At 49.1% G+C, this 15,117-nt stretch overlaps 1 protein-coding gene across 1 annotated transcript in view; it reads right to left on the bottom strand.

Annotated features, from left to right (window-relative positions):
- Positions 1-1,262: 1,262 nt before the first annotated feature.
- Positions 1,263-15,117, bottom strand: part of VSNL1 (visinin like 1) — a 243,575-nt gene continuing 229,720 nt past the window's right edge. Inside the window, exon 4 of the mRNA XM_075341129.1 lies at positions 1,263-2,430. Within this exon, the coding sequence (XP_075197244.1) occupies positions 2,233-2,430 (198 nt within the window). The 3' untranslated portion in view covers positions 1,263-2,232. The remainder of the gene's footprint in view (positions 2,431-15,117) is intronic.

Below are 15,117 nucleotides of genomic sequence, written 5' to 3'. Positions count from 1 at the left end.
GAGTCTGGAGACTGGAACCTGTGCAGCAGCATGCGTGTCACAGGCAGAGGGCAAATTTCACTTTGCACTGCAGGTGAGAATACAGGTGGGTTAACAATAGCCACAAGGAGCTTTAGAGACAACACCAAAATACACAAGGGTTAAGGAGATGTGTTTTTGTCACCCAGTAAAAGAATAGCCCAAGAACATGATAGCATCAGACAAGTGGAATAATTCACATGTTGCTTTGTCTAAAGGCCACTTTACACGCAACAACATCGCTAACGAGATGTCGTTGGGGTCATGGAATTCGTGACGCACATCCGGCCTCATTAGCGAGGTCGTTGCATGTGAAAAGCACGAACAACCGTTAACGATCAAAATTACTTACCTAATCGTTGATCGTTGACACGTCGTTCCTTTCCCGATTATCGTTGCTGTTGCAGGACGCTGGTTGTTAGTCATTCCTGCGGCAGCACACATCGCTACATGTGACACCGCAGGAACGACTAACATCACCTTACCTGCGGCCGCCCACAATGAGGAAGGAAGGAGGTGGGCGGGATGTTCGGGCTGCTCATCTCCGCCCCTCCGCTTCTATTGGGCGGCCGCTTAGTGACGCTGCTGTGACGCCGTACGAACCGCCCCCTTAGAAAGGAGGCGGTTCTCCGGCAACAGCGACGTCGCCAGGCAGGTAAGTATGTGTGACAGGGACTAACGATATTGTGCGCCACGGGCAGCGATATGCCCGTGACGCACAAACGACAGGGGCGGGTGTGATCGGCAGCGACATCGCTAGCGATGTCACTGTGTGTAAAGTGGCCTTAAGGCCCCTTTCACACTACGTTCTGTTCACTGGTCCTGTCGGGACTTCCGTCCGAACCCTCTGCAAAAAAGTTTTTGAACACATGAGCCGATGAGGCATTTGATTGTAATGGAGCAGATGGAGTCACCGTGCGCTGTCGTGCACCATTTTCAGGCGTATATGCTTTCTGGAGGCGGACACCCAGATGTAGTAGACTGCATCTGGGTGTCCACCTCCAGAAAGTGTATACGCCCAAAATGTTGCATGACAGCGCACGGTGACTCCGTCTGCACCACTATAGGCAATGGCCCCGTTGGCGCTTGCATTCGAAACCCGTTTTGCAGGCAGTTTGGACGGAGATCCCGACATGACCACTGAACGGAGATCGAAACGCAGTGTGAAAGGGGCCTAACAACTCGATGCACGAAAGACAGTGGATAACGTTCTCTCTATAAATTTTAGACACAACCTGGGAAAGTCAAATGGTATAAATTATTTATTTGGGGACATATATTGCAACCTCTTTTGAAAATTCATAAATCAATCTACTTATCTGAGAAATCAATGCTGCTTTCAATCCCATTGAAACAACAGGTCGCCTTTATATATCTTCGTATATGCATCTCATGTACGAGTACCTATGTATATAATATTTATATACATAAAACATACATATATCATCTTGGCTGAAACTTATATGTACATACATCTATATATATATATATTTATATATATTTCTCTGAATGAATTTTGGGAGGGTTTCGGTGGGACTTGCATTTGTTCGCTCTCCGTTGCTCTTGATGCGCTTCTTTCCCAATTCGTTTCGGGTGCAAATGAGGTAAGAATTAAGGCAAACCTAAGAGGCATGCAAATGAATTACATATATATTCACCGACATCACAAGCACATGTGTGAAAGGGACGGGGTAGATCCATGAGCCGAAGTCATGTCCCTCCGCCTGCCCGGGACTACTTTACAGCGGGTGAGATGCGCTAGTCGGAACAGTAACATCGCCATGGCAATCAGTGTCACTACCACGAACACGTAAAAAGAGACACACAGCTATAGCATCAGTAAAACAATAAATAGTATCATTATGCGGTACGTTACTGATGCACAGGCTTCAGGGACTTATGAAATTACATTGCACACTTCACATTTGTGGCAGTCAATTTTTTTCCTGTTTTTTTTTATATGTTTGTTTGTTTTTAATATATATATTGTATATACTTTTAAAATTCTTTTAGCAAATGACATTCTCATGCACACAAGTGTCTCAAACACAAGAAGCAAGTCCATTTATAGGTAGTCCAAGCAATTATTTTAGTTTTTTTTTTGTTATTTTTGTGGGGTTTTTTTTTTCTGTTTTCGTCGTGGAAATAGCTGCAAACTGAATGGAACATTGACAATTTTATTTTGTGCAGTCCGAAACGCGTCAGGTGGATTGCTCATTTTTGAATGTCACACTGGAGCAGTAATACAATGGAAGGGTCGCTCTTTGCGGCTTCTTTGAATTCATCCAGTGTGATTTGGTCGTCTTTGTTCTTATCCATCTTGCTGAAGATCTTGTCTACCCGCTGCTCGGGCGTGAGGCCGTCCTCGTTCATTTTCATCATTATCACAGTGCCCACCATTTTATAGATAGCCTGGGGAAAGAGGAAAAGAAAAGAGATTACTAATTGTGGTCCATAAGGGATGTACAAACTGGAAGAAGGGTTCACATATGCAACACATTAGCTGCTTGAGCCTCTTTCACACATCAGGCGCAATCCGACAAATTGGAAAAAAACCCAGATCTGGCACCTGATCTGTTTTATCTCATAGACTTGTATTAGGGCTGGATTGTGACACATGGCATCACGTTTCATCCGTCGGATCCAGCAAAAATTGTCTGTGCGGCCGCCGGAAGGTACGTCCAAAGGAACGTTTTTTGGGACCAGCGAAAAAACGGAAAGCGACGGAACCGTTTCCATCCGTCTTTTTTTTACAATGGAAGCCTATGGGCGCCGAATCTGTCGTCATACCTCAAATGACGGCATCTGGCGATGGATCCATGTTTTGTTTCTGGGCATGCCTAGACGTTGTGTAAATTCACTTCTGGTTGCAAAAAAGTGCTCTCTCTCTTTCCTCCATAGCAAATAACCTCTGGCCTGAAGGGAAAAAATGTGATGGATGCGTTTTTTTACAGAATCCATCGCATCAGTTTTGCCACAATCTGCGACGGATCTGTCGCATCAGGCACAAACCACAGTCTTGCTCTATGGCCCTTGCTGTGAGTGTCAGATGTAGCAGTGCTGGTAGCGTCGTGGGACCTTGTGTGGATTACGTCGGAACTGGAGGGGCGTTTGGGGCGTTAATAAAGTGGTGAAATGGGGTGGTTTTCAATTGTTTTTTATTTCAAATAAAGGATTTTTCAGTGTTTGTGTTTATTTACTTTCACCTACAGATGATGGAGGGTGTCTCAGACACCTGCCATCACTAACCTAGGACTTAGTGACAGCTATGGGCTGCCATTAACTCCTTATGACCCCGATTGCCACTGCACCAGGGCAATTGGAATGAGCTGGGTAAAATCCCGGGTCTGTCGCATCTAATGAATGCGGCAATTCCGGGTAGCTGCTGGCTGATATTGTTAGGCTGGGGGGGCTCCCAATAACGTGGGTCTCTCCAGTCTGAGAATACCAGTCCCCAGCTTTGAGGCCTTATCTTGGCTGGGCATCAAAATTGGGGGGGACCGCACAACGTTTTTTTAAAATTATTTATTGTCCTGTACGATATACACCCGCCCACCGGCGGCTGTGATTGGTCGCAGTCAAACAGCTGTCACTCAGTGTGGGGGGGGGTGTCTGACTGCAACCAATCATAGGCGCTGGTGGGCGGGGGAAGTAGTGAATATGAGATGAGCCTAATGAGCGAGTGAAGTGAATATGTCCCTAATGAGTGGCCGGCTCTTTCAGAAGCAGGAGAGGCCATGGGAGCAGTGTGACAACCGCGCCGGTCATCAGTGAGTATGAAGTGGAGAGAGACAGAGAGCGAGCGAGAGAGAATGGAGAAAAGTTGGAGACCTGCGTTTTTGTTGACAAAAATACATCCAAAACGCAACAAAAAGGCACTGCAAACACCCAGCCAACATTTTGGTTACATTTTTACACACCTCATTCATTTCAATGGGTGGAAAATGTTCTCATAAAGCAATGAAGAAGTGACATGCTGCTTTTTTTAGGCAACGATTTTGACAAATACTAGTCAAACAAAACGCTGCCAAAAAAAGCAACGTGTGCATGGAATTTCCGACTTATCATGGACTTTGCTGGGGAAGCAAAATGCATGCATTTTGTCAAAGACAGAGTGCAACCAAAACACAACGTACGCACATGGCCTTATAGGTGAACAAACCCTTAAAGTAACTGGAATAGAACTGACGTAGAAAAAAAAAAAGTTGCATGGCAGCAGCCCAGAGCACTTTGTAGCTGATTTGCAGTAATATTCAGTTACTTTATGCTTAAAACAATAATAAAATAAGAGGCAATGGCCGTGATTTCCGTGTCAGCCGAGGCGATTCTCTCCCTTATGGGACAAACTTTGATTAATGTTGGGAATTACCCACCAGATTCCTTGTTTCTATCTCTGCGAAGATTCAACACAACAGCGCAGTCACTCCGGTTCAGTGAGCCAAAGTCCCTGGTCCTGGATCACTGATCCGGGACACAATATCAAGTAAATGTTTGTTATGCGCAAAGGTGTCCCTTCCGGTCACTTCTATCATACCGTATCTTAAAATCATCATATTTTCTGTAATTGCCCAGGACATGCCCAATATTGAAATAGATAATGACGAATCTCATGTCTCCAGTATGGAGTGGGCTATCATGGAGACATTTATATCGGATTCTTAAGGGTACTTTACACGCTGCGACATCGCTAGCGATTGCTAGCGATGTCGTGCGTGATTGCACCCGCCCCGTCGTTCGTGCGACATTTGGTGCTCGCTGCCGTAGCGAACATTATCGCTACAGCAGCGTCACACGCACATACCTTGTCAGCGACGTTGCTGTGACCGGCGAACAATCCCTCCCTCAAGGGGGAGGTGCGTTTGTCGTCATAGCGATGTCACTGCGGCGTCACTAAGCGGCCGAACATTAGAAGCGGAGGGGTGGAGATGAGCGGGACGTAAACATCCCGCCCACCTCCTTCCTTCCACATTGCCGGTGGACGCAGGTACGGTGATGTTCCTCGTTCCTGCGGTGTCACACACAGCGATGTATGCTGCCGCAGGAACGACGAACAACATCGTACCTGTGGCAGCAGAAATATTAAAGGGTGCTTTACCCTCTGCGATATTGCTAACGATTTATCGTCGGGGTCACGGTGGTTGTGACGCACATCCGGCGTCATTAGCGACATCGCAACGTGTAACATGTACGAGCGACCTTCAACGATCGCAAAAGTGGTAAAAATCGTTGGTTTTGGAGAGGTCGTCCAAACACCAAATATCGTTGTCTGGTGAGTAACGAGGTTGTTTGTTGTTCCTGCGGCAGCACAAATCACTATGTGTGACACCGCAGGAACGAGGAACCTCACCATACCTGCGTCCCACCGGCAATGAGGAAGGAAGGAGATGGTTCCAGACGCTCATCTCCGCCCCTCCTCTACTATTGGGCGGCTGCTTAGTGATGTCGCTATGACGCCGAACGAACCGCCCCCTTAGAAAGGAGGCGGTTCGCCGGTCACAGTGACGTCGCTAGGCAGGTAAGTACTGTGACGGGTGTTAGCGATGTTGTGTGCCACGGGCAGCGATTTGCCCATGACGCACAAACGACGGGGGCGGGTACGCTTGCTAGCGATATCTGTACCGATATTGCAGCGTGTAAAGTGCCCTTCTGGAAAGGAGCGTCGTGTCAACGATCACCATTTTTGAACGATTTTGCGATTGTTGATCGTTGCTCCTTTGTGTCACACGCTGCAATGTCGCTACCAGCGCCGGATGTGCGTCACCAACGACGTGACCCCAACGATATATCGGTAGCGATCTCGCAGCGTGTAAAGCACCCTTCAGGGTCCAGTTAATATGTTTACAAGTTAACTGGGTAGAGACAGCTTGACATCACATATATTGTGTCGAAATTGGTCAACTATGGTGGAAACGTTTGACAAAAAGAGCTGAGTTGACAAAAAGAGTTGGAGAACAAGTTGCTATTATACTAAGTGATATAATACACACATTAAAAATAATAATTCAACGAACGGCTTACCAGACCTGGCCAACATGGCCCCCCCCCTATGTTTCTTCTTTCTTTTCTTTGCCAGCTTCTTTCTAGTTACTTCTTTAATCATGTCCTTTCTTCCTTTTCTTTCTTAGCCTTTTTGTTCTACTATTCTTGGTTTAACATGTATTTATGTAACTATATTTGCGCTGTGGTTGAGCCCGCTGCTTTGATATAGTGTGAGGGCTCTTTGTAGAATACCTCTTTGATAAGTTGGTTAACTGTCATGCGTTTTCTTACTTTCTTAAAAGTAATAAAACTTTAAATTGGGGAAAAAAAAAAGTAATAACACATAGGTAGAGATGAGCCATTTGATTTGCACTGCAATAGTCCGGTTTTCAGATCGGTCCTCCGTGGCAGCCGGACTTCACTTGTGCACCTGAGAGCCTTTAAGCCTCCAACAAAAAGTCCTATTAAAGGGGTTTTTCCACAAAGTTAATTTTGAACCTGATTTTAATCAATAGATCTTGGAATAATAATAATTTCCACAATTGGATTTCCACAAAAAAATATTTCTGAGCAGGGATAATCTTATCTATGTGCCCCTGCTGTGTACTGTGTAATGGCTGTGTCTGACTATATAGGGACATGGTCTGATCATACCACATCTCCTGAGCAGAGGAGGAAGCAAAGTAGTATACAGACAAGACAACAAGGGATCTCAACTGATTCTGTGATATAAAACATTTCACTGCCCATTTTTAAACACGTTTTACCTCTGAGAAAGAAGCAGCTGCGAGCAGCTGTGAGGTAAAACATTTCAGTGTCTGTTTTTAAAAAATGTTTTACCTCAAATTATTAGAATTATTTTCTGATCCCAAGCTGTAATGTATGTATACTCTACTGCGTACACCCAGACCTTGTGATAAGATCAGACCATGTACCTGTACAGTCAGACACAGCCAATACACAGTACTTAGCAAGGACACATGTATAAGATTACCTCAGTACAGGAACATTTTTTAACACATCCAATTGTGGAACTTATTATTATTCCAAGGTCTATTTATGAAAATTAACTTTTTTCGTTGAAAAAAACCCTTTAGGCACCAGATTGGTCCTCAGTGATGACAGGTCTGCACATATGTCCCTGGCATCATAGGCACGAGAGCAAATTAGATTGCTTTTTGCAACATTTAGGTCTATTACACAGATGCAAATTAGCTCTCTTATAAATTTATAAGTTAGGAACCTACACATTTTTTTTCCATGGAGCTGGGTCTCCTTAATGAGAACCATTACCCCATAAGAGTTCTCATCTATCCAAACAGTTCTCTGATCTATCCGGCAAAATGAGTAACTACCTTATCACCTGGCTACAGATGGGTGTCTGTTTTGGTATAATCTTAGTCATGTTGCAATGCTTATTATATGGTTGGACATTATTTTAAAGGGTTATTATCTTCAATTGGTGGCTCTTGAGACAGTAGTTTGCATAATCTTTTTTTCCTATTTAATCTGATAGAATTATAATGTAGAGGCAGAGACCCTGATTCCAACAATGCTCCACTTGCTCATCAGCTTTCTGTAGTTACAATACAATCTGTGTTTTATCAGCTGCAGATTATCACTGCAGCACTAGGTGTCTTAAACAAGGCAGTCCAGCTAATCTGTATAACCCCACCCCCACAGCTTGCTGGCCATGTATAGTGTATGCAAAGCTGCCAATCAGGGGCATGGGCGGGGTTATACACACATCAGACGTCATTGCAGTGCTACATCCACAGCAGAAAAAACAATGATTTCATCAAAACTGCACCAAAAGCAGTCCAGTAAGTGATACATCACTGGAATCAGTCTCTCTGCCCCTACATCATGCTGCTTGGAGAACCATAGAAAAAAAGCGTGCTGACAGATTGCCTTTAAGACTCAATACTTTATCTGCATTTGTTTAATGTGCACAGCTACCGGTCAGAGTTACATTATGCCTATAAAGAGTTGCTTTAAAGAGGTCTTCTGTTACAAAGATGTCTCGCTGCTGGGACCCCTAGTGATCAGTTATATTCTGTGCAAATGTTCAACTCCCCTGCAGCAGCACCAAAGGGAAAAATGATGTATTAGGCTATGTGCACATGATTCCGCCCAAAATTTCCCTGAAAAAGGTCCCCATAAAATGAGCATAATGCTCTGCAATGTAAAAAGACATTGCTGTGCACATGTCCCCTCTTACGTCACTTCTTTTATTCTAGTCAGAGTTTGGAAACCATAAAGCAAATAAAAGAGGCTCATGCTCCTTCTTCAAAATGTATCAATGTCTCTCATGTCTGATACATCTTTAGGCTGTGTCCGCACTTTGCATTTCCACATGTGTTTCAGCTGCATTTTAGGTCCGTTTTGAACTGTAGCGTTTTCATGCCAAAAGGCATGCGTTTTGATTTTCCAGCAAAGTCTATTGAAAATGTGAATTTCTTGACCGCACTTTGCGCTTCGAAACGCAGCGTTTAATTTGCATAATTTGTGGCAAAAACCATGCGTTTAAAGAAGCAGCATGTCGATTGTTTTTGAAATCAATGAGTTGTAGAAAATCGCTGCTAAAATGTTAAGCAGTGCACTTGCATTGCATTATTATTGCGATCCACATGTTTTTATTTAACATAACAAAGGCAGTTCTTTCGTCTTTCTCTGTCGGTGGGCCTGTCGGTCGGTCTCTCTCTCTTACTCACCGATCCACGATCACCGGCGCGGCACTGCTCGGCGTTCACACTGTGGCGGCTTCTTCTCTTTTGAAAATGCCGGCCGCTCATTAATCCATCAAGTATTCCCTGCTTCCCCCGCCCACCGGCGCCTATGATTGGTTGCAGTCAAACACGCCCCCACGCTGAGTGACAGCTGTCTCACTGCAACCAATCAAAGCCGCCGGTGGGCTTGTCTATATCGAAAAGCCACACGGCTGAAGGCTGGTATTCTCAGGATGGGTAGCTCCACGTTATGGGGAGCCCCCCAGCCTAACAATATCAGCCAGCAGCCGCCCGGAATTGCCGCATCCATTAGAGTCGACAGTCCCGGGACTTTACCAGCTCATCCCGAATTGCCCTGGTGCAGTGGCAAACGGGGTAATAAGGAGTTAATGGCAGCAGCCCATAGCTGCCACTAAGTCCTAGGTTAATCAGGGGAGGCGTCTCCTCGAGATACCTTCCATGATGAACCTGTAAGTTAAAGTAAATAAACACACACATCCAAAAAATCCTTTATTTGTAATGAAAGACAAAAAAACACCCTCTTTCACCACTTTATTAATCCCTCAAAAACACCTCCAGGTCCGACGTAATCCACGCAAGGTCCCACGACGATTCCAGCTCTGCTACATCGGAAGCTGACAGGAGTGGCAGTAGAACACCACCGCACCTGTGAGCTCCATGCAGCAACTGAAGTGAGTCGCGCGATCAGCTGTGCTGTCACTGAGGTTACTCACGGCCACCGCTCTCCGGTGGAGGAATGCAGCTGTGGCCGCGAGTAACCTGAGTGAAAGCACAGCTGATCACGTGGCTCACTGCAGTCACTCAGGGGATTTGCAATCATAGGAGAGTCCCTCACGTGTGACCGCAAATCAAGCCGCGGCACACGCACAGAGCCGCGCGATCACAATGACGTCGGGTGAAGTTCATCAGAGTTCTTTCTGATCACGCGGCAATGTCCTGCAGCCAGCCATGACAGTGCGGTCCACTCGGCTCTGCTGCAAGTCTATGGGGATGCAGCAGAGCCGAGTGGGTGCGTACTGAGAAAAATGTGTCTTCTGGATGCTTTTCCCACTCTGTCTATGGCAGAGAAAGCATCCAGAACGCATGAATTCTCTCCAGGAATGTGCGCACTTTGCGTTCTGCTGAATGCGTCTCAGAACGCAGCTTTTTCGGCTGCATTCTGAGACGCACACGCAGTGACTTATGTGGCGCCCCTGAGGCTTCCGTCGCCACAGGACATTGCACCCCATCCAGCGGTGTGATGCCCCATTCTGGGTGAGGAATGGAGTGAACACCGGTCCCCTGGTAAATCTACACTACATCCATTGCTAGGAACACACTGGGACCAGGGATAGTGGCAGAAACCCTCCCATGCTGCATGCTGGGAGGGGCCGTAAGACCCATCCCTGCTCCTATAGGGTAGATCAGAGCAACTGGGGAGGTGGGAGGAGCCACATGAGAGCAGACACAGAAAGGAAAGTCTAGTGTGAGTAGATAGAGAGAGTGTGGGGAAGGAGGAGGAGGTCTGCAGGAGGCAGGCAAGGAGGAGAAGTGAAAGGAAAGAAAGCTCCAAGTCAGTCAGGAGCTGGAAAGAAGAAAGAGACGCTTCCTGGTGAAGATCCTGGGACTCAGAGGGTCCAGGTGACACCAAGCAGGGAACAGAGGGGGTCCCAGGGCCACGGGTAGCTGTAGAGCTGCGGTGGCCTGTTCCACAGGAACATCGGTGGAGGGATCAAGCTGCAACAGGGGACGGTCCCTAGAAACCGGAGGAGCGCAAAATCATCTCCAAACAGTAAAAACCGAGGCCCAGGGAATGTTGGAAGCTCCCCGGGCCACAGCCCACAGCAGAACTTCTAGAAAAGGGGTAATCAGCCGACAGGTGACCCCCCAGCCTTGAGGTTGTTGTGGAGGCCGAGCCAGGTTTATCCTACAAAGGCAAGGTTTAAGGAGACAGCTGAAGACAGAGACACTTAAGAGAAGGGTACCGGGTTTTGCTCCAAGAATCACCCAGAAACGGCGGAGGTCCCTGACAGTGGTCCCAGCAGTCCAAGGGTTCCTGCCGGCCTTGACAAGAATTGTGAGTAAAGAACTTGAAACTGCACCCTTGGTGTTGCCTCTGTTATTTCATCTGCATAGACACTCACAAGCACCAACTGTGCCCCGGGGCACCGCTCCACCTGTGGGGAGCAGTACCACCATTGCTGCCACTTCATCACCCCGGAGGCCTTACACAGCAGCGGCGGCTTAATAGCCGCATACCACAGGTGGCGTCACGAACACAAACTTTATTCGTCACCAAGTCACTGAAGCCATATTTTATTGACACCCACCAGGGCCACGGAGTCGGGCCCCGCCACCACTGACGACCCCCGGACTAGTCCGGCCCAGCATTGGGTGTCCCATAGCCCTAAGGTGGGCGAGTCAACTTTGGCATCACGAACAGGATTACGTGCCCGGTTCCACCGGGTACTGTGCGCCTGAAGAATTGTGTTTAAAAGACTGTGTGTTTTACTGTGGAAACCGCCGCCATTAGCGCTGCTGAGAGCGGGAAGAAGGGGGGCGTGCCAGAAGAAAGGGCGCAAAGAGAAGCCCCCTTGTCTAAAAAAAAAAGAGCGCGAAGCGGTGCCCGCCATGGAAGGCGGAAGAAGAAGATATGGCGACTAGAAAAGCTGGCCGGCTGGCAGAACAAGTCTAGATGCCAGACCAGCAGATAAAGAGAATGTACCTGATAGTAAACGGAGCGGTGCCGGCCGTGATGGGCTGGGCACCAGTCTGGCGCCAGATGCTAGTGCAGCCTCCGGCCCCGCCTCCGAGAAGGGAAAGGGTGCAGCCGAGTGGCGTGGTCGAGCACCCGAGCAGAGTGGAAGAAAACGGTCACCAGGCAAGCGGCATGGCAGAGAGGCTGCAGAAGTGCACACCAGGGACTGGGAACATGGATCCTGAGATGGACCTGCTGAAGGAGGAGATGAGGATCCTGGCCCGGAGGCTGAGCACCATGCTGATGGAGGCGGACCGGCGGAGAGGAAGCCCGATGGTGCCGGAGAATGTGGGCCACAGGATGGAGGTCGCCGAGCAGCGCCCGGGTGAGCTACTTAAAACCCTGACCCGTCCGGACCCATGGCCCTACCACGCGCCAATGCCCAGTCCCTCCACCGTCCCGATAGCTTTCCCCGACAGCCCTGCAGACGCCTTGTGGGGCACCGGAGGCCTACCGGAGACCCCCAAAGATGGCGCCTGGGGTGGGGAAGTCCCCGAACACTTAGTGGGCCCCCTGCCAAGTCCCCCTGTAAGCCTCCTGGGAGCAAGATCACCGGGGGTGAACTGGGACGCAGCGCCCATTGAGAACGGGGACCTGCAGCAGCCACTGCGCCCCGAAGAGACTCCCATGGCAAATGCCTTAGCCTGCCAGAAAATTGTGGTAGAGTTCCAGAGGGAGCGGGAGACCCGGGAGGAGAAGAGGAGGGCCGAGGAGGCGTCCAACCTGGCCTCCAAGGAGCAGATTAGAAAGGCCCTCAAGGGATCCCAGGGCCCGGTGAGAAGGGGCCGAGTGATCGACTTCAGACAACAAGGCGGCTGGGGCTTCATCAGAGAGCCCGGACTGGGCAAAGATGTTTTTGTTTCCCGCCGGGATATCGAGGAGCACTTGCCCAAAGGCCACCCAGAGCGGGATGCTAAGCCGGGTGACACCGTGGAGTACACCAGGCTGATGGGGAGCCGTGGATGGTACGCCCTGAATGTGCACATCCTGCGGGAGGAGGTCGCCCCAGAAGAGCCGGAGTGGCGCCGCACTATGCCAACGTGCAGTACCACCCCCGCCCGCAGCACTACCTCAGACCAGGCCCAGGCCGCAGAACTTTGCAGCAGGCCTGCTACAGCCACGCAGGAGACGCAGACCCGGATCTCCATGGCTTGTCTGAAGCCCGGTGCACGGCCAAAGCAAGACCCCCAAGATCGCAGCAGCCCCCTGCAAACAAGCAGTCCTATACCACAACGCCGAGCTGTGAGTGCCAGAAGTCCCATTCCTGCCCAGGCCGCGGCGGTCCGCAGTAGGTCAGTGGCCAGCACCCAGGGGACCCAGACAATAATCTCAGTGGCATACCTGTTGCCCGGGGCAATGCCGGAGTGGGACCCCCGCATCTATCCCCGTGAGTAAGAAGCAAAAGTGGAAGTGAAGAAAAGAAGCTGAACTGTAAATAGCCCCTGTCTGCCCCTCATTCTTTGTGAAGATGTCCCTTTTGTGCTGCCCTAATGTTCTTTTTGAAGACGACACCCTACCCTGCCTTTTTGCCCCTTGTGCTTTTTGAAGAAGTCACCCCCCTTTGTTTACGTACCGGGCCACGGAACTGGAATGTGGTCCCCGGTGTATGTGAATGTGATGTCGTATGTGTCCTGTGTAACCAGGCCACTGGACTTGGTGGCTGGTCTTGTCTTTCCCCTTTTGTAGCTTAAGAAAGTTGAACGAACTGCCAGGCTACTGGACTTGTTGTAGCCAACAATGTAAATAGTTGCACCTGTTGTGCCCCCCACCAAAATTATGGGGGATGTGCCCAAACTGTGCAATAGACTGAAAGTGCACACTTAGATGTTTCTTTATAAGAAGTTTGCAACGTTCAAATACCTATGCCTCCCATAAAGGGAAGAAATGTTATATTGTTTTATGTTATGAACAAAAAAAATGTTTTTTGCACTTTCTCCACATGTCTTGTTGTTTTTCAGCCCGAGGACGTGCTGGGATTCGCTGTGGGGGAGTGTGGCGCCCCTGAGGCTTCCGTCGCCACAGGACATTGCACCCCATCCAGCGGTGTGATGCCCCATTCTGGGTGAGGAATGGAGTGAACACCGGTCCCCTGGTAAATCTACACTACACCCATTGCTAGGAACACACTGGGACCAGGGATAGTGGCAGAAACCCTCCCATGCTGCATGCTGGGAGGGGCCGTAAGACCCATCCCTGCTCCTATAGGGTAGATCAGAGCAACTGGGGAGGTGGGAGGAGCCACATGAGAGCAGACACAGAAAGGAAAGTCTAGTGTGAGTAGATAGAGAGAGTGTGGGGAAGGAGGAGGAGGTCTGCAGGAGGCAGGCAAGGAGGAGAAGTGAAAGGAAAGAAAGCTCCAAGTCAGTCAGGAGCTGGAAAGAAGAAAGAGACGCTTCCTGGTGAAGATCCTGGGACTCAGAGGGTCCAGGTGACACCAAGCAGGGAACAGAGGGGGTCCCAGGGCCACGGGTAGCTGTAGAGCTGCGGTGGCCTGTTCCACAGGAACATCGGTGGAGGGATCAAGCTGCAACAGGGGACGGTCCCTAGAAACCGGAGGAGCGCAAAATCATCTCCAAACAGTAAAAACCGAGGCCCAGGGAATGTTGTAAGCTCCCCGGGCCACAGCCCACAGCAGAACTTCTAGAAAAGGGGTAATCAGCCGACAGGTGACCCCCCAGCCTGGAGGCTGTTGTGGAGGCCGAGCCAGGTTTATCCTACAAAGGCAAGGTTTAAGGAGACAGCTGAAGACAGAGACACTTAAGAGAAGGGTACCGGGTTTTGCTCCAAGAATCACCCAGAAACGGCGGAGGTCCCTGACAGTGGTCCCAGCAGTCCAAGGGTTCCTGCCGGCCTTGACAAGAATTGTGAGTAAAGAACTTGAAACTGCACCCTTGGTGTTGCCTCTGTTATTTCATCTGCATAGACACTCACAAGCACCAACTGTGCCCCGGGGCACCGCTCCACCTGTGGGGAGCAGTACCACCATTGCTGCCACTTCATCACCCCGGAGGCCTTACACAGCAGCACAGGTGGCGTCACGAACACAAAACTTTATTCATCACCAAGTCACTGAAGCCATATTTTATTGACACCCACCAGGGCCACGGAGTCGGGCCCCGCCACCACTGACGACCCTCGGACTAGTCCGGCCCGGCATCGGGTGTCCCATAGCCCTGGGGTGGGCGAGTCACTTACATGCTGCAGAATTGAACTGTAAAGTGCGTACATAGCCTTAGACACTTTGTATAACTTTAGATCACCTGAAAATTTGCTTCTTTAGACCCTTTTTGCACAAAAACTGTAGAGCATTTAAGCCACACACATTTATGCAAAACCACAACATTGTTTATCTAGACCTTGCCCGTTGTATAGTGTGGAGCAAAGAGTAATTAAAGGGGTAGTCCACTACTTGGACAACCCCTACTCATTCCCGTTGTTCGCCCCCGTAAAAATAAATAAGCCTATACTCACCTCCAATGCGGCCACGTTCCAGCGATATCTAAAGTCAGTGCCCACGAGACAATGTTATGGCATGTGAGTCTCGCGACCAATCAACCAGACATTTAAGCAGGATGTAAGTGCTGAGCTGACTTTCTACTCAAACGTACGGAGGAGGGATGAAAGAAGCCGATG

The sequence above is a fragment of the Anomaloglossus baeobatrachus genome, chromosome 3, assembly GCF_048569485.1.
Source record: "Anomaloglossus baeobatrachus isolate aAnoBae1 chromosome 3, aAnoBae1.hap1, whole genome shotgun sequence".
NCBI classification, from domain to species: domain Eukaryota; kingdom Metazoa; phylum Chordata; class Amphibia; order Anura; family Aromobatidae; genus Anomaloglossus; species Anomaloglossus baeobatrachus.
The sequence above is the reverse complement of the archived record's forward strand: the minus strand, read 5'-3'. Positions and strand labels throughout refer to the sequence as shown.